Raw genomic sequence first — 20,903 nt, 5'->3', positions numbered from 1 at the left:
GCAGCAGTAGGTAGTCTTGCTCTCTGGGGTGCAAGTCTTGCCACCCACTCTTTCAGCACACCCCAGCGAATACATGTATATGTGAACCCGCACTCACACAAACATCCACATTACAGGGTTTAAAAATAATGGAGTCAGATGAACGTGTTTTCATCCCTACCACTAATTTTAAATCGTTACAATTTATGATTTATGACAAGTGACAGAAAACAATTCATTTCGTAATTTAATCTGAAATCTTCAAGAAACACAACAGTAGTCGTATATGTTAAAGGCATTTATTTATTTTGTAATAAATGAAAATAAACTACCAAAATCGAATTGAACCATGAACATATTGTGAATCCACTCAGGATAGCAATTTTTTTCTATTGTCAGGCAATTTATGTCATTTTACACAAAATAACTAACACCTCCACATGTACATCTTTAGAGAGTCTGATGGATCCTAAAATGTAAATGGGCTCATTTGAGTTATGTGACTTAAAATTGGGATTATGAATTAAACAGGCTTAAGGTTACTTCATTATCATCCGCGTTATCAACTTATTTTTCATACCACTAAACAGTTTGACGATATGAGCCCTGATTGCTTGAATGCTAATTCCATAAATGATAGCATTAAACAATGGAGGAATTATCAGATAGTAAAGGGACAGGAATATACGAGCTTTATAAGGTATATGACTCATATTGAAACGACTTTGGGTGACCTCAAAAAAGCATCCCACTGAATAGTTAATGACAGCCACTAGGTGTGGAGTGCATGTTTGAAAAGCTTTGGCCTGAGATTCCTTAGAAGCAAACAGGCAGATTCTGAGTATTTGTGCATAGGAAAATAGTATCATGAGCAGCTGTGGAACAATTACAAGAAAAGCTACAACAAAGCCAACTCTGTTCTGAAAAGAGGTTTCAAAACAAGACAGTTTGACTAATTCAAAATTGGCACAGAACACTTTTTCTATGATAGCAGCACAAAATGTTCGCTGTACAGTTAATATGAAAAAGAGTCCAAAAAGAATATGGGCATGAGACCAAGACAATGCAATAAGGGTGCACACTTTTCTACGAGACATTAACTGGTGATAGTGTAATGGATGGCAAATGGCAACATACCGGTCATAGCCCATCACTGCTAAAACATTTAAATCAACTGAAGCATGTGAGTGTAAACAAAAGATCTGTAAAAGACAAAAGGTCCGAGATATTTCATAATTCTGAGATAACAAATGGCCAAGCATAGGTGGTAATAAAGAGGTACTACCATACACTCCATTCACGGCTAAGTTACATATAAACAAATACATAGGCCCGTGCAAACCTCTCTCTATGCATATTACTACAATTAGACCTGAATTTACAAATAATATCAGAACGTACAACACGAGTAAAAGTATGAAGTATAAATATCTGTGGTCTTCCAGTTCAGTGTATGCTGTTAAAATGAAGGATGTCACTGCTGATACATTTTCCATAATCACCTGAATGTAGTGTCCGTGCTGTGGAGAAGAGTGTGAGGGTTTATATTTTAAAACTGAGGACTTAAAGCCAGCTGGTACTGAATTAAATCAACATATTGTGTTGATCAAATGTGCACTTTTTAGAGTTCCTTGTTTACAGATAATTCACATGAGACAATGAGGATGAGAAGAGCATTCAGCTCACCTAGGCTCATCAAAGAAGGAAACATATGAAGTATAAATATCTGTGATCTTCCAGTTCGGTGTATGGCATCAATGTGAAGGATATCACAGCTGATACAGTTTCCATGGTAACCTGGTGATACAATGCATAGTGTAGAGACAAATAAACATGGATTCACTAATTGTATTTGTTGCTTGTTAACAGGGAAAGATTAAACTGAGACACATACAGCAAAACAACAACACCTGCATCAGGAAACCCTGAAAGGACAAGCATTATTTACATTACTCTATACCACAGTGAAAGCACAATTGGTACACTTACCACTGGAACATTAGATTTAAAAAAAATGGTTCAGGAAGAAAAGAAACTAGAGTGCAATTTCCTGTTGAAAGGATCTCTTAGATCTTCAGACCTGCTGTTTTATGAGTATGATTATCCTGCAGGTGTGCGACACCTTCTGGATAACTGAAAGGACAGCTCCACTCTTGTGCCTTTTATAGGGAGCTGGTCATATAAAAATAGCCTTCAGTTGTGGACGTCACCAGTCAGCAGCCATTCAAACTGGAACACCTGCAGAATTCCCTTAAGTCAGTTCACCTTTTAATTAGTTTGAAAACACACTAACAATGTCCTGCAAATTGCACACGTTCACTAGTTTTGGGAAGTTCGATTCTTTAAAATGAATCAGCACATTCGAGTCATTGAATTGCAATGAATCGAACTTTCCAGTTTTCGAGTCCTTCAAGCTATTTTCTCACTTGTTGAAAAACATGCCCTTTGACAAATATAGCCTACTTTTTATTTCTGCTCATCGGCCTCAATCTACACTTACTCATTTACAGCGTGTAACAGAAAGTCTGACTTAGGTTCTACGCTTCATCTTGAGAAAAACGTGAAATCTTAATGGCATGGTAAATGACTCCTTTGAGCACAATGCAATGGGGTCTTTCCCACATCCAACTCTTATATGGTGTGAATCCACCCTTAGTTCAACTACACAGAAGCTACTGCTAAGCACACTTTACTACTATTAAAACCTGAACTTTTTTTGCAATTGTAACAACATTTATTCTGCGATATCTGTCATAATCTTGCGACGCCGCTCGGAATTCTGGGAAAGTTGACGGTATAAATTGATCACTTTAGTATGAAAATTGAGTAAAAGGCCGTTGGTGATGATGAGGTCCCGGCTGAGCGCAGTCGCATAAAAAATTACACAGCTGGTCTTCTTGAATGCCAATTTGCAATTAATCACTCATTTTATAAACTATATTGGCTATGTAGTCATGATGGGTTTTGTATTTTTATTTGATTTATTTTCCTATTTATATAGTTATTTTAATTATTCTTATTCATATAAAGAATTCCTTTTCTTGACTGTAATTTTTTCACTTGTTGATCTTGCCGTAGGCTACCTTTATTATATTTTAAGCTCTGATTTGATCCATTTTTTTGTCACACATTTCTATTTGTCTTGATTTGTTGCTGTTGACATAAAGGACTTATTTGAACATGTTTAAAATCAATCAAATATAAGTCTAATTGAATTGCTACGATCTATCCATATTATATATTTAAGGACAATACTGTTTCTAAGGTCAAGCTAAATAATAACCTGCTGGGCTGCATCCACTGAGTTTTGTATAGAAAAAATCAGCAAGTTATGCTAATTTATATTCACCAAATGAGAGGAATATGTCCTCATAGTACTGTTTAAACAGTTCAAATTATCATCAGCATTGCCGTTAACATCATTGTAAACATTCCAGTGACATTATTTTTCTAAAACTGAAACACGGCTTCTTTTATTTCCTGTTTCTGTTATCTTTCTAGTGCATCTCATTCATTTGAGTCATTCAGTAGGTTCGGCACAATCAGTTCATGTCATTCATTTGAGTCTTTCAAACTTTCAGTGGATGAACAAATCTAACGGAAGAAAGGTCCGATTGCGCTTGCAGTCCGTCACAGTAGTACATGAGCGATTTTGTATCGTTGATTTCATTACATAAGATAACCCGTCTTGGTCCCGCAAGCTCATTCTTGAACTGTTTCAGTGAAAAATGCTCAGAAAGGTACCACAGTCATGGCCATAGGGAATCATTTGGTTATGTACTTTGCCAGTGAACATGTACATGTTTAACACTCAGGTAGGCTGTATTTTCAGTTTCATAGTCTGAGTCATGCAGCGAGTCAGGGAAGAAAACTCATGTATTTAGATTACATGTTTAAATTATATGCAATGCAATTATTTTAATTTGGCATGGAATGGATCTGCTTTAAGCACTTCTCTGAAGGCACCAGCAAGGACTAACCTGTCGAACAGGTTGCACAATTCATCTCCCCAACTAAACATGAGAAAAAGCAAAACTCCCAAACAGCAGATCATCCAAGTGCCCCACCCCAAACAAGGCTATGTGTACAGCAGACACAAGCTGTGATCCTGGATCGGACATTGGCTATGCTAACCTTCTGTGATTCTGATAAAAGAAACTATTTGTACAGGAGAGCATCTTATATTTCCTGAAAGATCAGGAAGCCCATACTGATATTACAGTTTAGTGGTAGGAATAGAGGAGCAGTGTCGAGCTGAATGGCCTGTTCTCGTCTTACGTTATGTTATGTTATGTTATGTTATGATATACATCCAGCCCAGAGATGGAACACTAGCTGTGATCCTGCATCAGACATTGGCCATTGTAACATTATATGATGGTGATAGAAAGCTATGTGTAGAGCAGAGTACCTGCTGTTTCTTGGAAGATTAGAAAGGTCATATTGATATCCCTCCAGCACGGAGACAGAACACTAGATGTGATTCTGGATCACCCATTGGCCATGCTAACATTATGTGACATATCATAGCATAGGCTATGTCAGAAAGCTATGATAAGTCAAACTAGGAGGCATGATGACGAGCTATAACATCAAGATAACGATACAAATGCAATATAAGTGCTGGATGGAGATACAAGTGTAACATGAAAGTGCTACAGGAACAAATTAGAAGGATTAAAGTGACAAGAGCAATTCTAAATTGGGAGTGCCTGGCAGGCTTGTGATAGTTAGTCCAGGCATAGTCTGAAGATGCGTCTTCAGACCACGGCGGAAAATGGGAAATGGCTGTTTGTAGAGGGACGGGGAGTTTTTTCCACCACTGGGGAGCTAGGGTGGAGAAGCTCAGTAGTTGGAACGTTTAAGAACCATTCACCCGGATGGCAGGGAGTGCAAGTCGCCCTGCTGCAGCAGAGCAGTGTTCGAGCAGGCAGGTAGGGTTGAACCATGTCCTGTTGGTCAGGACTTTAAACCTGATCCTGGCGGCGACTGGTAGCCAGAGGAGTCACCCCAGGTGAGGAGTGACATGCTAGAACTTAGAAAGGTTGACGTTGGATTAATTAGCATTTTAAACCCCAAGAGCCCAATGGAGATGGGTCTGGCAGTTCCAGTGTTAATAACATATTTTTTTTAATTCCCTGCAATTTAACAAATGCTTACTGTGTCACGATAAACCTGGGTGGTATCATTTCATTTTTATTGTTAGGCTTCTGTGCAAGCTTTTCTGTGGATTTTATTTTATTTTAGTGCAAATGACGCAAATTATTATCTCTATTATCTCATTAAAGTTACAATCTCGAAGATTTCCGTTTCGTTCTCTTTGGCGGTACCAATGGTGAGAAGCGGTAATTGCAGGTGTGTTTTTGGACCTCACTTCCCATAGATCCAACCGGATCCAACCAGTGTCGCCTGTGTGACGTCAGTCAGTTGGTACCTGGGCCACGCCAACTATTACGCTTATTATTTACTGAATAAAAAATGGTTGTTATACAAGTAACGGTATGTACATACTCATTCATTGTCTAACATTAGGCTAAAAAAGACCCACCTTGTCAAATCGCCAAGTGCAGTTTTAGAACGTTTACAATCAGACGTCTTGGAATTTTGCAAGTTGCATCCAGTCTTGTTGCGAATCGTTGATCTGAACTGGCCTTTAGTTAGCTACATTGCAACGCTGCAACAAGGTAGCATTGCATTCGAGAGACGGTTTGCGAGGTCGGTACCGGTCAGTAGCGTTAGCTAGCGTTTTTTCTAATTGTTAGCTGACATTAGATTGTATTCATTCCATTAGCTACCTAGCTAACGCAACGTTACCTGATATGAGAGATGGATTCTGTGCGCAACATTGTCTAAACTAATGTTGCCTTTATTGACATGATCCAGCAGCTAGCGTTAGCTGTGCAAATAGCTATGAAATTTAGTAACGTTACATTGTCATCAAATGTAATACGAAATCTACATCAAAAATAATATGACCTCTCATGTTACACAAAAACTTATTAGGGTTCCATAACCCCTGCCCCCCCCCCCCCCCCCCCCCCCCCCCCCCCAGCGGACCGACCACTGACGCATCACTATCTATGCACTGCTTGTGATTTTTTCCCGGGAATGTCGCCACAGACACCCAGTTCCTTAATCATAAATTATTATAATAATAATAATATTATTATAATAAAATTCATATAATAATAGGCTCGATCACCATTGTGTTACCTAATTCAGCGATAGATAGTGACTTAACAGAAATTTATTTTAATGAAAATCTCCGAGATTATTACTTTAACGTCTGTTTATGTTCAAATCAATTTTTGGGCGTGCTTTATGCAGTTTATAAAGCCCATATATCAATTACCTCTGTGCTGCCCTACACCTTGTAAATACCTGGAGCTGATCAGATTACATGCTTGTGCTGCTGTGAGCGATTTGATTGTTGTGTCTTTTCCAATGAGATGCAATGTGATATTGTCTGCCCACTGTGTTTTTCACCATGCACAGGTTTCTTTTTCTAAACCGGGCAGGTGGTGATGGGGTGACTGCTGCACAACTGAAAAATAACTCTTCACCTTACCCGTGTTTATTATTACTTTCAGAAATACGGTCAGAAATAGGTTTTGAGACGGGCTACTAGGCTGGTTTCAATTTTTGTGAGGTGGGAGAAAAAAATGAACAGAATGAACAGATTTATTTTATTTTGTTGTAACTGGTTCAGAAACATGTTTCAGGCAGAACAAAATAACAGAAATGTTAAAATTCTGATTCTGCTTGTAGCTAATAGATAGAAAAAAAATCTGTTATCGAGCCCTGTCTGTAACACAGGCCAGTCAATGCAAAGGTATTGATGATAAAATTACTGTGGGGAAACTTACTTACAGAGAGTCTGTGGACCACAGAGCAACGAAAAGCAAGTGTTTCACAGTTTTTGGGGCACATTTTTCTTTTTGTGGCTTTAAGACCCGGGTCAGTTACACAGCTGGAAGGCTTTGCCTCTTCAGATGTTAAGAAAAGAGGGAGATTTTTTATTTTATTCAATTTTTTTTATATTGCTGAAAATAAATGTTTCCTTTAAAACAGTTAAAAATCTGGTAAAGTATGTGAAGTTTAGAGGGTTAAAGTATTTTGTGCTTCATATAATTTAGGTGTTTCTGGTATTTATACTTTTTAAAGTTTTAGTTATTATGTTTTACACGTGATCATCACATATTAATAAACATAGGTATTCAATAGGTATGAATATGCTGAAATGTGCCTTCAATGGAATGAAAATAATCTTTTTTTATTACTGCATGCCTGAATATTAGACAGTTGGATTTATGGTTTATGGAAAGTATCTGCAAACAATTTACTTTGCAAGTTCGTCAGAATTCATCAGAAGAAAAAAAACATTAGGCCTATATGCTAAAGGTGTTCATTTAAAAATGAAAAAAAAAAAAAATCTAATCAAATTATGAATGCATTTTGAATCCAGTCAGTTTAGTAATCTAATTCAGTTTTTTTTTTTTTTCTTTAAATATCAGGCAAATTATGTAATTTCACACAGTATAACTAACATCTCTGCATGTACATCTTTAGAGTTTCTCATGGACTCGAGAATGTAAATGGGCTCATTTGAGTTATTTGGCTTAAATATGTGGTAAAGAATTAAACAGGCTTGAGGTTACTTCATTATCATCCGCGTTATCAACTTATTTCTCATACCACTGAACAGTTTGACAATCTGAACCCTGATTGCTTGAATACTAATTCCATAAATGACAGGATTAAGTATGGGAGGAAATATCAGAAAGGAAAGGGACATGAATATGCGAGCTTTATAAGGTACATCACTCGTGCTGAAGCGACTGTGGATGACCTCAAAAAAGCATCCCACTGCATAGTTAATCACAGCCAGTAAGTGTGGGGTGCATGTTTGAATAGCTCTGGTCTGAGATTTCTTAGAAGCAAACAGGCAGATTCTGAGTATTTGCGCATACGAAAATATTATCATTAGGATCTGTGGAACAAGTATCAGTCCAATTGCTGCAAGTCCAACTATGCTCTGAGTGGACGTATCAAGACAAGACAGTCTGACTAATGCAAAATTGACACAGTACACTTTTTCTATGTTTGCGTCACAAAATGTGTTCTGTACTGTTAATATGAAAAACAGTCCAAAAACAATGTAAGCATAAGACCACGATAATGTAATAAGCGTGCATACTTTTTTGCGAGACAGTATTTTGTTATAGTGTAATGGACAACATATGGCAACATACCGGTCATAGCTCATCACTGCTAAAATATTTAATTCAACTGCACCGTATGTGTGTACACAGAAGATCTGTAATAGACAAAAGGTCAGAGATATTTTATAATTCTGAGATAACAAATGGCCAAGCATAGGTGGTAATAAAGAGGTACTACCATACACTCCATTCACTGCTAAGTTACATATAAACAAATACATAGGTCCATGCAAACCTCTCTCTATGCATATTACTACAATTAGAACTGAATTTACCAATAATATTAGAATGTACAACACAAGTAAAAGTATAAAGTATAAGTATCTGTGATCTTCCAGCTCAGTGTATGCTGTTAAAATGAAGTATGTTACTGCTGATAAATTTTCCATGATCACCTGAATGTAGAGTCAGTTCTGTGGAGGAGAATTTGAGGGTTTGTGAACATGTTTTAAAACTGAGGACTTACAGCCTACTTGTTCTGAATTAGATAAACATTTGGTGTTGATGAAGCATGTACCTTTCAGAGTTATTCATTTACAAACAATTTACATAAGACTGTGAGGATGAGAAGAACAGTCAGCACACCCAGGCTCATCAAAGAAGGAAACATAAGGAGTTCAAATATCTGTGGTCTTCCAGTTTGGTGTATGGCATCGATATGAAGGATTTCACTGCTGATAGTGTTTCCATGGTAACCTGGTGGTACAATGCATAGTTTAGAGACAAATAAACATTAACTGTATTTGTTGCTTATTACCAGGAAAGGATTACACCTACACACATACAACAAAACGACAACACCTGCATCAGGAAACCCTCAAAGAACAGGCATGTCACACTGATAGCACCAAAATCACGACATCACTCCATACCACAAATAAAACACAAGTGTTACACTTACCGTAGGTGCACGAGACAAAAGAAAATGTTTCCGCAAAAAAAAAGAAGAAAAAAAAAACTAGAGAAAAGATCTCTTAGATCTTCAGACCTGCGGTGTCACGGTGCGTGACACCTTCTGGATAACTGAAAGGACAGTTCCACTCTTGTGCCTTTTATAGGGAGCTGGCCATATAAAAATAGCCTTCAGTTGTGGACGTCACCTGTCAGCACTGGAATTCCCTTAACTCAGATCACTGTTTTATTCGTTTTAAATCACCTTTTCAATGTCCTGAAAAACACCCAATTGCACTTCTAGAAGTCGAATACATTCTTCATGAATTAGCTCTGACATAGTTTTGCTTTTAAAAAACTTCTTTAAACTAAACTAAAATTAATCTTATATTATTAGAATATTTGAAAACAGCCAAGATGATATGGTGAGTTATATGTTGGTCTTATGGGGAAATCTGTATAATTTTGTTGGTTTAAATTATCTCAGGTAAAGACAAGTTCCATTTTTACCAAAGTTGCATTTAAGTTTGGCTGTGATAGACATTCTAGGGAGGATTTGTTTTAGGCCTGTTAGCCCTGCAGGGCTTGTTCTCAGAAAGCCTGAGGTAGCAGTAAGGACCACAGAACTGTATACCTATGCTTTTTTCAGCTGTGAGTGAGGGGAGACAGAGAGAAAGGGAGTGTAGTAGAGGAGAGGAGACAGAGAGAAAGGGAGTGTAGTGGAGGAGAGGAGACAGAGAAAGGGAGTGTAGTAGAGGAGAGGAGACAGAGAGAAAGGGAGTGTAGTGGAGGAGAGGAGACAGAGAAAGGGAGTGTAGTAGAGGAGAGGAGACAGAGAGAAAGGGAGTGTAGTGGAGGAGAGGAGACAGAGAAAGGGAGTGTAGAGGAGAGGAGACAGAGAGAAAGGGTGTGTAGTGGAGGAGAGGAGACAGATAAAGGGAGTGTAGTAGAGGAGAGGAGACAGAGAGAAAGGGTGTGTAGTGAAGGAGAGGAGACAGAAAGGGTGTGTAGTGGAGGAGAGGAGACAGAAAGGGTGTGTAGTAGAGGAGAGGAGACAGAGAGAAAGGGAGTGTAGTGGAGGAGAGGAGACAGAGAAAGGGAGTGTAGAGGAGAGGAGACAGAGAGAAAGGGTGTGTAGTGGAGGAGAGGAGACAGAGAAAGGGAGTGTAGTAGAGGAGAGGACACAGAGAGAAAGGGTGTGTAGTGGAGGAGAGGAGACAGAGAAAGGGAGTGTAGTAGAGGAGAGGACACAGAGAGAAAGGGTGTGTAGTGGAGGAGAAGAGACAGAGAGAAAGGGAGTGTAGTGGAGGAGAGGAGACAGAGAAAGGGAGTGTAGTAGAGGAGAGGAGACAGAGAGAAAGGGAGTGTAGTGGAGGAGAGGAGACAGAGAAAGGGAGTGTAGAGGAGAGGAGACAGAGAGAAAGGGTGTGTAGTGGAGGAGAGGAGACAGAGAAAGGGAGTGTAGTAGAGGAGAGGACACAGAGAGAAAGGGTGTGTAGTGGAGGAGAGGAGACAGAAAGGGTGTGTAGTGGAGGAGAGGAGACAGGGAGAAAGGGTGTGTAGTAGAGGAGAGGAGACAGAGAGAAAGGGAGTGTAGTGGAGGAGAGGAGACAGAGAAAGGGAGTGTAGTAGAGGAGAGGAGACAGAGAGAAAGGGAGTGTAGTGGAGGAGAGGAGACAGAGAAAGGGAGTGTAGTGGAGGAGAGGAGACAGAGAAAGGGAGTGTAGTAGAGGAGAGGAGACAGAGAGAAAGGGTGTGTAGTGGAGGAGAGGAGACAGAAAGGGTGTGTAGTGGAGGAGAGGAGACAGAGAGAAAGGGTGTGTAGTGGAGGAGAGGAGACAGAGAAAGGGAGTGTAGTAGAGGAGAGGAGACAGAGAGAAAGGGTGTGTAGTGGAGGAGAGGAGACAGATAAAGGGAGTGTAGTAGATGAGAGGAGACAGAGAAAGGGAGTGTAGTAGAGGAGAGGAGACAGAGAGAAAGGGAGTGTAGTGGAGGAGAGGAGACAGAGAAAGGGAGTGTAGAGGAGAGGAGACAGAGAGAAAGGGAGTGTAGTGGAGGAGAGGAGACAGATAAAGGGAGTGTAGTAGAGGAGAGGAGACAGAGAGAAAGGGTGTGTAGTGAAGGAGAGGAGACAGAAAGGGTGTGTAGTGGAGGAGAGGAGACAGAAAGGGAGTGTAGTGGAGGAGAGGAGACAGAAAGGGTGTGTAGTGGAGGAGAGGAGACAGAAAGGGTGTGTAGTGGAGGAGAGGAGACAGAAAGGGTGTGTAGTGGAGGAGAGGAGACAGAAAGGGTGTGTAGTGGAGGAGAGGAGACAGAAAGGGTGTGTAGTAGAGGAGACAGAGAGAAAGGGTGTGTAGTGGAGGAGAGGAGACAGAAAGGGTGTGTAGTGGAGGAGAGGAGACAGAGAGAAAGGGTGTGTAGTGGAAGAGAGGAGACAGAGAGAAAGGGTGTGTAGTGGAGGAGAGGAGATAGAAAGGGTGTGTAGTAGAGGAGACAGAGAGAAAGGGTGTGTAGTGGAGGAGAGGAGACAGAAAGGATGTGTAGTGGAGGAGAGGAGACAGAAAGGGTGTGTAGTGGAGGAGAGGAGACAGAAAGGGTGTGTAGTGGAGGAGAGGAGACAGAGAGAAAGGGAGTGTAGTGGAGGAGAGGAGACAGAAAGGGTGTGTAGTGGAGGAGAGGCTGCAGGCCCTCTTTATTTGCTCTTTATTTCAAGCTTCGAACCCATGTCTGTACTGTATAGAGTTTTAACCCTGGGATTTAAATGGTTCACCTTCTTAGTATTTACCTAGTTTTTACCAATGAAAATTACCCAATTATGTATTATTCCTCCCACATATTACCTGGTAAATGCCTAGTGCTTAGTTGAATGTAAAAGGAAGTGTTACCAATAGGATTGGTCCATTGGCAACAGTTCGACCCGTGTGAAAATTCATATAATTACTGCTAAATATTGTCAGATGATTATGGAGTACTATTTTAAAACTGTGTCATGCTAAACAAATTAGTGAGCAAGACAACACAATGAAAACAAAATCAAGGACAGCTTTATTTAAAAATATTGTAAAATAGACATCAAATGTGATTCAATAATTACCAAGTAACTGGTGTTTTGGTCTCTGAGTCAGAGTGTCTGCGAATTTATAAAATAAAAATGGGAAAAGGGCTTGAGTGCTCCTGGCAGGAATAATAACAGCTTTCTTGTCATGCTACAAAGGAACCAGCGTGCAGACTTTGCATTGCATTTTTAGGTAATTGGCTTACATGTGTTAAAGAATTAAACATGCGACTAGGTCATCATCACCTCAGGTGAAGTCAAGTTATTTAGCACTAAACAGTTTGACAATCTGGGCCCTGATTGTTTGAATGCTAATTCCATAAATGACAGGATTAAACAATGGGGGAAATATCATAACGTAAAGGGACATGAATATGAGAGCTTTATTAGGTATATGACTCACGTTGAAACGAGTCTGCATGATTTCAAAGAGTATACCCACTGCATTGTTAATCACAGCCAGTATGTGCGGGGTGCATGTTTGAATAGCTTTGGCCTGAGATTCCTTAGAAGCAAGCAGGCAGATTCTGAGTATCTGTGCATAGGAAAATAGTATCATGATCAGCTGTGGAACAATTACAAAAATAGTTACGACGAAGCCAACTTTGCTCTGAATAGTAGTTTCGAAACAAGACAGTTTGACTAATTCAAAATTCACACAATACACTTTTTCTATGATCCTGGCACAAAATGTCCGCTGTACAGTTAATATGAAATAAAGTCCAAAAAGAATGCAAGGATAAATCCAGGATAATGCCATAAGGGTGCACACTTTTCTATGAGACATTAATTGGTGATAGTGTAATGGATGACAAATGGCAACGAACCGGTCATAGCCCATCACTGCTAAACTACTAAATTCAACTGCAGCATATGTGTGTATACAAAAGATCTGTAAAAGGCAAGCAGTCAGAGATATTTCATAAGTATGAGACATTAAATTAACAAGTACCGATGGGAATAAAGATAAACTGCCATAAATTCCATTCATTGCTAAATTACATATTAAAAAATACATGGGTTCATGGAGACCTCTGTCAATGTAAATTACTGTAATGAGAATTAAATTTGTTAATACCATAAGCATGAACAATAACAGGAAACTTGTGAAGTATAAATATCTGTGGTCTTCCAGTTCAGTAAATGGCTGCAATATGAATGACGTCACCACTGATACATTCTCCATGGTCTGGTTGTCCTGCTGAGAAAAATAACATTAAATTATTAATCATTTCGTCCTAGAATATTAACTGCAGTTTTTTTATATCAGCATGTTTGGATGCATCTTGCATGATGTAACAATAGAGTACTTCAGTGAAAAACTGTATCAAATCTTTACAAATTCTGACCTATGCATATCAACTTTTAATTGACAAGGAAAATGGTAACATTCATATTTAAACAAATTTAAAGCAGCATATTAAGACATGTATGCTCACAACAGATATTAATTAATGAAGAGAATCATCTGAAGCAATTTTCAAAGTTTCTCATAGAATCATCTGAAGCAATTTTCAAAGTTCCTCACAGAATCATCTGAAGCAATTTTCAAAGTTCCTCACAGGACTCATGAAACATTAGTGCTGACCCACTGTTGTCTTTAAGCACCACATGGAACTATTTCTAACTGTTGGGGTTTTAACTGCAGTGTCCTGAACACATTTCCACAAATATTACCTCTCCAACTGGTGACCTAGCCAGGGCATCTGATTGGCTATAAATTCCCTTGCATCCTTTACCCACATCTACCCCTTTTTGAAGTAGCACATTTGAGCCCATCCATATTTGAGGCGAATAGATGCATAGGGCAATGCATTTTGGGTATCGCTAGCCTTTTAGGTGAATTTAACCATGACAGAGTACAAGGAACTTATTTTATATCTGATGCTGCCATTTTGTTTTTCCTTCAAAAAGAAGCATCTGTTTGCAAATGCAGTGTTGACAGATGTAGACACACTTACAAAAAAATCAATTTCACATGTGAAGTAAAATATCCACATGTCACATGTGACCCGGACATTTTCATACATGATTTTTCACGTGAATGAAAATTTCAACATGTAAAAACAAAACATGTGACATCACGTGAAATTTTATTTTTTAAAAACTTGCAGCTGATATTTTAAAAATGTGAACTACAATTTTCATATGTGGACAAATAGCACCTTGAAATAGCAATAAATATTTTTGTAATATATAAGTTCTAATATTACAAAAATAAATACAAATAATTTCCTTACATGTGCGATGTGTTTGACAAACAGACAAAATCTCAGCAGGAATTAAAAAAAAATTCATACATACCCAGCAGATATTTCACTTAGTATTGGCCTCCTTTAAAATGGTCATTTCTTTGCATGTAGTAAGTGGTCCTGCTGATCATGTGGTTTTCTGCAGACAACACACTTCAGACAACACACTTGTGGAGCGGAGTCTTTTTTCAGCTTTTTATAAAGGCCTGGCCCATGTAAATGCAGCAGCTGTAAACAGCTGGTGATGTCATAGCTGGGCTACTTAGCGATACAACAGATATAATTACGCAGTTCTCCCGAGGATTGTGATTGGGTGGTCTCTGTAGAATATTAATGGACAATTTGTTTTGCCACTGTTTTAAAATTGTGCAAGCAAGTTTTATTTTCTTAATGTTCATACCATATTGTAATGGCAATAAACGTTTCCAGTTACCCTATTATTTTACCATGCATTTTTTACCACATTTAAACAGAGTATCTCTTTATTTCTCACACTTAACAAATAATGTCCCTTTTTTCTACGTATATGATCTTTGAAATGACAGTAAATATTAAATGAACTATCCTAAAATTATAAGGTAAATGTAACAGTTACTAAAGGTATAAAGCATTTAGCTAAATATTCAACTAAATGCATGAAACATTTAGTTAAATGTATGGAATATTTGCTCAGTTTCTGTAGCCTTCTCACAAATCCTCAGCTTTGCTACTCTAAGTGCAGGCTGAAATAGGTATTGAATAAGATAAGTACGTTTTACAAACAGGCATATTATAACAATGTAAACATGTTTTACCCTGGAGTTTTCCATTAATAATGTGAATAATATGTGAAGTGACATATTGGAATGCAAAAGTGCATATGCCAGTGAATTCAAAGCTATTGACGAGAAAATAGCTGTGAGAATTGTTGAAACCTTTTGGATCACCAAGGAAGGAAAGGGAATGTTTTGTAGTTTTTTTGGCAAATGTTTCTTTCTGTGGCTTCACTTAAGACCTAGTTCAATTACACATTTGAAATGTCTTCTGTTGCAAAAAAAAAGAGAAAAAGCTGTCTTATTATTAATGAAGATAAATATTTACTTTATTACTGTCAATAAACTGATAGAATTTTTCTGGTGTTCTATGAATGAAAGTAATTTATGTCAAGTGGCAGAAAACAATTAATTTTATTATTTAATAAGAAGCCATCGAGAAACAATACATTATTTGTAGAAGGTATTTATTTAAAAATAACAATTACCAAAAATAACAACTACCAATATCTAATCAAACCATGAATACATTTTCCGTCTACTCACATTTGTAATCAAATGATGATTATATCTAATGTCATGACAATTATGTTATTTTACTCAATTTATATAACAGAGATCTATACAAAACAGTTTTACAGTGTCTAATCAATTCTAAAATGCAAATGGAGGGAACGGGAGCCTGAACACTTCGAAATTAAGCTTTCTTCTCATGTTGCCACATCTGCAAATATTGACAAAATTATCCTTTGTTGAGGTTAAATCACCCAGACCAGTGTTCATACTGTTCATTGATCCTGCCACCCACTGGAATTCCATTTGAGCTTGTTTTGGTTTATTGGCTCAATAATATGCTTAAATAATTACATTGGCATGAGACTATTTCATCAACCCCTTGCAGTGGAGTTAAGTTCTTTTTCTTGGACTGAACAGTTTGAAAATCTGAACTCGTATGGCTTGAATCCTAATTCCATAAATGACAGGATTAAACAATGGGGGAATTATCAGAAAATAAAGAGACATGAATATGCGAGCTTTATAAGGTACATGACTCATGTTGAAACGATCCTGGATAAATTCAAATAATAACCCCACGACATAGTTAATAACAGCCAGTAGGTGTGGGGTGCATGTTTGAATAGCTTTGGTCTGACATTCTTTAGAAGCAGACAGGCAGATTCTGAATATTTGTGCATATGAAAATAATATCATGAACAAATGTGGAGCAAGTAAAAAAACAGTTACAACAGAGCCAACTATGCTCTGAATAGAGATTTGAAGACAAGACAGTTTGACTAATGAAAAGTTCATACAATGCAACTTTTCTATGATCGTTTCACAAAATGTACGTTGTACCGTTAATATGAAGTACAGCCCAAAAATAATATTTGGATAAATCCAAGATAATGCAATGAGTGTCCACACTCTTCTATGAGACATTGATTGGTGATAGTGTAGTGGACGACAAGTGGCAACATATCGGTCATAGCCCATCACTGCTAAAATACAAAATTCAACTGCAGTATGTGTGTGTATACAAAAGATCTGTAAAAGACAAGCAGTCAGAGATATTTCATATGTATGAGACATTAAATATCTAAGTATTGATGGTAATAGAGATATACTGCCATAAATTCCATTCACTGCTAAATTACACATAAAAAAGTACATGGGTTCATGGAGACCTCGCTCAATGTAAATTACTGTAATAAGGATTGTATTGGTGAATAACAAAAGGATGATTAATAACAGGAAACCTGTGAAGTATAGATATCTATGGTCCTCCAGTTCAGTGTATGCCTTCAATATGAATGACGTCACCACTGATCCATTCTCCATGCTTTAGTTGTACAATGAATCCTACAGAGAAAAATGACAGGAATTTATGTATCATTTTTTATTTGAACAGGAAAAAGGACTGCAGTTTAAAAAATAAATAAATTAGAATGCATCTACTTCAATGCGAGAGCAGGGTGTTCAGTGGCAAAGGACATTCAGCCTTTACAAGTACTTCCCATTGCATATGAGCTTGGTAACATTCATATTTGAACAAATTTAGTGGATTAAAATATTTATTCTTTCAGCAGACATTCTCTGTTGACTTGTAACACCTGAATAAATTAAATAGTAATTACACATTGAATTTACAAGCTTTATTTTGTGTTGGGTGGGAATCTTTTTATGTTCATATGCTTAAAGCACATTATTTTAAATTATGAAGAAATTTGGGCTTGTTGCACGAAGAAGACGATACAGGACAATTGTGTTAAATACAGAATTTCTGAGTGCCACCATTGTTGCTCTGGTCGTCCATTTAACAAGCACCCCCCTCCCTGCAGGCTCATCTGCAACTATACCCTGCTAAGCACGAGCCATTGGACAATAGCGTCCATCTGGGAGTTCATAAAAATATCAATTCACCACCAAAATTTTGTATTATGTCATAGCAACAAGATAAAGCCAACAGTAGCCCAAAGGTATCCCAGTACAGTGAAGAAAAATGCTGCTCACTGAATAGCAAAATAAACAAGATGAATTCTTCTGTACCATTGTGCCTGGTGTAATTCTACAATCAATTTGTGTGACTAAACATAGAATAAATATACAGCATTACTGCGCAAAGGGGTTAAGCATCACATGGCGCTATATCTGTCCTGATCAAATTCCCACAAAAAATTATATCTGCAATTGGTGATCTGACCAGAGCATATGAATTTTCCCCGAATTTTCCCCTTCTGCAGTGCCACGTTGACTGGCCCAGCCGAATTTGACCGAATAGATTGAAGCTGGTATGGGCGGCTCGATTGGGCTTTTAAATTATACTACAATGGCCTTTTGGAACCCTGGACATACAGAAGACTGAAGTCATCAACATTGCAACACATTTTGAGTTTCACAGGCTTTTTTTTTTTTTTTTACATGGATTCAAACATGACGGACTACAAAGAGCTGATTTTATGTCTGATGTTAGTGTTGTTTTTCCTTCAAAAGAAAGCATAGATGTAGAGACACTGGCATACAGTGCTGATGGGCATAGACACTGCACGATTTCTCGGCAAAATAAAGCAGGGATTTTACTGTTATTTTACCTTATGCCAGTATGGGCAAGGGGTATTTGAAAGTATGTAAATATAGTCTTTTCTCACAGAATAACTGATCCATTCAGATTAATCTAAACTGTTCAAGTTTTATGCGTTTATTTGTTGACTGGGCTACCCACATTCAATCTGTAAGTTTGTAAAAATTCTGAACTGACCATTGTTGAAAAAGTCTAGCTCCCAGCTGAAAAAACAGTTGAACAAGTGCAGCTTGCACAGGTCCAGCTGACCGTGAATGTGCAACTGGAATAAAACCATGCTAGCCATAGTAATGAAGCCAGGCTTTGCTAACTGCCACTTTTGCACAAATCCATTGCATTATGATCACTAGGATGGTTTTATAATAGCATTATCAGTAATGCTGTATTTGCTGGGCTATTAGAGCAATTAAAGGGGCAAGTAAAGCATTCAAAATCACAGCAGCAAAATAATTATAATATTAGTCTATTCCTACTCATACTAACTTTCATAATAATAATAATAATAATAATAATAATATGTTAGCAGAATAAGATATTTTAATACTAATAATATTTATGCTTTAAAAAGACATTTAAAGAGAAGCAAACATTTGAGCAAAAATATAAAATGCATACATACCGAGCAGATATTTTATTCAGTATTGGCCTCTTTTAAAAATGATAAAAATTTTAATGATAAATCTTTTACTTGTTGTAGCTTGTAGCACTAATTGTGCTGCTGTTTTGCAGACAACACACTTGCAGAATGGAATCTTCACTCAAGCTTTTTTTTTATAAAGGACTGGCCCGTGTAAACCCATTGGCTGTAATCAGTCGGTGATGTCATAGCTGGGTTACGTTCAATACGCCTACACGTTCAGTCACTCTAGTTTTTTTTTATCACCACCGTTTCACTGTTTTTCTTACACCGGGGAGTTTTTTTTTGTTTTTTTTCAGGCCTGACTTTTGCCCATTTTTCTTTCTGTCACTCTGAAAAGCTTCTTTGTGATTGTTCTTTGTAAAAAGCAAAAAACAAATAAAATTGATTTGATTTAAGTTCCCCTGTATGTATCATTTTGGAAATTATGAGGAACTATATTTTGTTGCTATTTTTACAAATGCATTTCAGTTTTATTTAATATTATATATATATATAAACCTATATATATATCTTCTGTTCCTGGAGATCTATCCTGTGGGTTTTTATTTCAAAACTAACAAAGCACACCTCATTCAACAGCTAGAGGAATGCTGCCCAACCCTGTTCCTGGAGATCTACCATCCTGTAGGTCTACACTCCAACCCTAAAGCACATCTTATCCAACAGCTTAGAGATCCCATTGAGCTACCAATGAGCGGAATCAGGTGTACCAAATTAGGATTGAAATGAAAAGCTACAGAATGGTAAATCTCCAGCTATAAATCCGCTTTCTTGACTTCTACAGTAACCTATAATGGACAGACGACCTAACGAAACTTGTATTTTGAATGCAGTTTGATTTAAGTGTTTTTTGTTTCCTTATCCTGCTCCAATCATGTTTATTTGAGAAAACGTGTGGTTGAATGCAACAGGGGCATTACGTCTATTCTTTTCTATGCATGAGTGCGTTTAACCTAAAACCAGCAAAAACAAAACAGTGCACTTGTGCAGCAAATGTAGGCTACTTGCCTAATTTATTTTAACAAAACATTTGTATTACGTGCCATTCCAGTGGTTTATTTTATGCGTCCTTGTCTCCTTGGTCCTTGCCTGACCCAGAAATAAATCGAGGTCCGCCAGCTTCAAGGACATTCCAACCTGTTAAATGCTCATTGAAGGAGTGAGGAGTGAGGAGCTAAGAGGGATGGTTGAGCTTGGATATGCGAGTGGGTCCTTTGCGGTAGTATACAATGCGATGGGCACGTTCCAACTGGCTGTGTTTATGCTGTGGAGGGCGCTTTTTTGGCATGGTTTGGGTCCACTGGTTCCCTTAGAGGGAAGGGTCACTGCAAAAGTAATTCTGAGTGATAACCTTTATCCTATGATGAATCATTTATATTCTGATTGGTGTGGTTTCTTCCAGGATGACAATGCCCCAATCCACAGGGCATGGGGTGTCACTGAATGGTTTGATGAGTATGAAAATGATGTGAATCATAAGCTATGGCCTTCGCAGTCACCAGATCTAAACCCAATTGGACATTTATGGGAGAGTTTGGATCAACGTGTTAGATAGCACTCTTCACCACCAGCATCAAAACACCAAATGAGTAATGGAAGTATCTTTTGGAAGAATGGTGTTCCTTCCCTCCAGTAGAGCTCTAGAGACTTGCAGATCTATGCCAAGGCGCACATAAGCTATTCTGCCGGCTCATGGTAGCCCAACACCTTACTAAGAAACTTTATGTTGGTTTTTTCTTTAATTTGTCGCCCATCTGCATGTCATTGTTTGTTTGTTTGTTTTCCATCTCAGACATCACCAAGATGAAAATCCAAAGTCATTTTTATTGAGGTTTAGCACCACAACAGCCTTTTCTCATGGACGCATGCAGCTTTTCTGAACAGTCTCAAAAACAAGACCAATCTTAATGAGAGATGGGAATATGTTGGATACCTCACAGGTGTTGATTGGTCTGAGCTGTAACGTCACACACTGGTGTGTATTGTTACATGGTTGTGACATTATAAAAGACTCAAAGGTAGAAATATATCTC

General features: G+C 37.9%; 3 protein-coding genes across 6 annotated transcripts; all 3 read right to left on the bottom strand.

Moving 5' to 3' along the window:
- Nucleotides 1-266: 266 nt before the first annotated feature.
- LOC118210111 (olfactory receptor 52L1-like) lies at nt 267-2,098 on the bottom strand. Its single transcript, XM_035385989.1, has 3 exons — nt 1,969-2,098; nt 1,666-1,776; nt 267-1,499 (listed from the first exon to the last, which is right to left on the bottom strand). The coding sequence occupies exon 3, from the start codon at nt 1,473-1,475 to the stop codon at nt 519-521; it is 957 nt and encodes a 318-aa protein (XP_035241880.1). The 5' UTR covers nt 1,476-1,499; nt 1,666-1,776; nt 1,969-2,098; the 3' UTR covers nt 267-518.
- A 4,587-nt stretch (nt 2,099-6,685) lies between these two features.
- LOC118210089 (olfactory receptor 142-like) lies at nt 6,686-9,780 on the bottom strand. Its single transcript, XM_035385955.1, has 2 exons — nt 9,103-9,780; nt 6,686-8,897 (listed from the first exon to the last, which is right to left on the bottom strand). The coding sequence occupies exon 2, from the start codon at nt 8,588-8,590 to the stop codon at nt 7,634-7,636; it is 957 nt and encodes a 318-aa protein (XP_035241846.1). The 5' UTR covers nt 8,591-8,897; nt 9,103-9,780; the 3' UTR covers nt 6,686-7,633.
- Nucleotides 9,781-12,114: 2,334 nt separating this feature from the next.
- On the bottom strand, nt 12,115-19,035 carry LOC118209266 (olfactory receptor 52L1-like). Of its 4 annotated transcripts, none has more exons than XM_035384472.1 (3): nt 18,850-19,030; nt 14,452-17,011; nt 12,115-13,348 (listed from the first exon to the last, which is right to left on the bottom strand). In XM_035384472.1, exon 3 carries the CDS (start codon nt 13,331-13,333, stop codon nt 12,410-12,412), a length of 924 nt encoding a protein of 307 aa, XP_035240363.1. In that variant the 5' UTR covers nt 13,334-13,348; nt 14,452-17,011; nt 18,850-19,030; the 3' UTR covers nt 12,115-12,409. The 4 variants fall into 4 exon arrangements, 2 of the variants coding, with proteins under 2 accessions (XP_035240363.1, XP_035240364.1); XM_035384473.1 differs by having other exon boundaries at nt 12,115-13,345; XR_004761692.1 differs by having other exon boundaries at nt 12,989-13,348; nt 18,850-19,035.
- Between the last annotated feature and the right edge of the window lie 1,868 nt (nt 19,036-20,903).

The sequence above is a fragment of the Anguilla anguilla genome, chromosome 12 (assembly GCF_013347855.1).
Source record: "Anguilla anguilla isolate fAngAng1 chromosome 12, fAngAng1.pri, whole genome shotgun sequence".
Taxonomy (NCBI): Eukaryota; Metazoa; Chordata; class Actinopteri; order Anguilliformes; family Anguillidae; genus Anguilla; species Anguilla anguilla.
This window is presented reverse-complemented; position numbering and strand designations above follow the sequence as displayed.

Coding starts and splice junctions, on each gene's coding strand:
- LOC118210111 (XM_035385989.1), bottom strand. CDS start 1,475: ATGGAAAATGTATCAGCAGTGACATCCTTCATTTTAACAGCATACACT.
- LOC118210089 (XM_035385955.1), bottom strand. CDS start 8,590: ATGGAAAATTTATCAGCAGTAACATACTTCATTTTAACAGCATACACT.
- LOC118209266 (XM_035384472.1), bottom strand. CDS start 13,333: ATGGAGAATGTATCAGTGGTGACGTCATTCATATTGCAGCCATTTACT.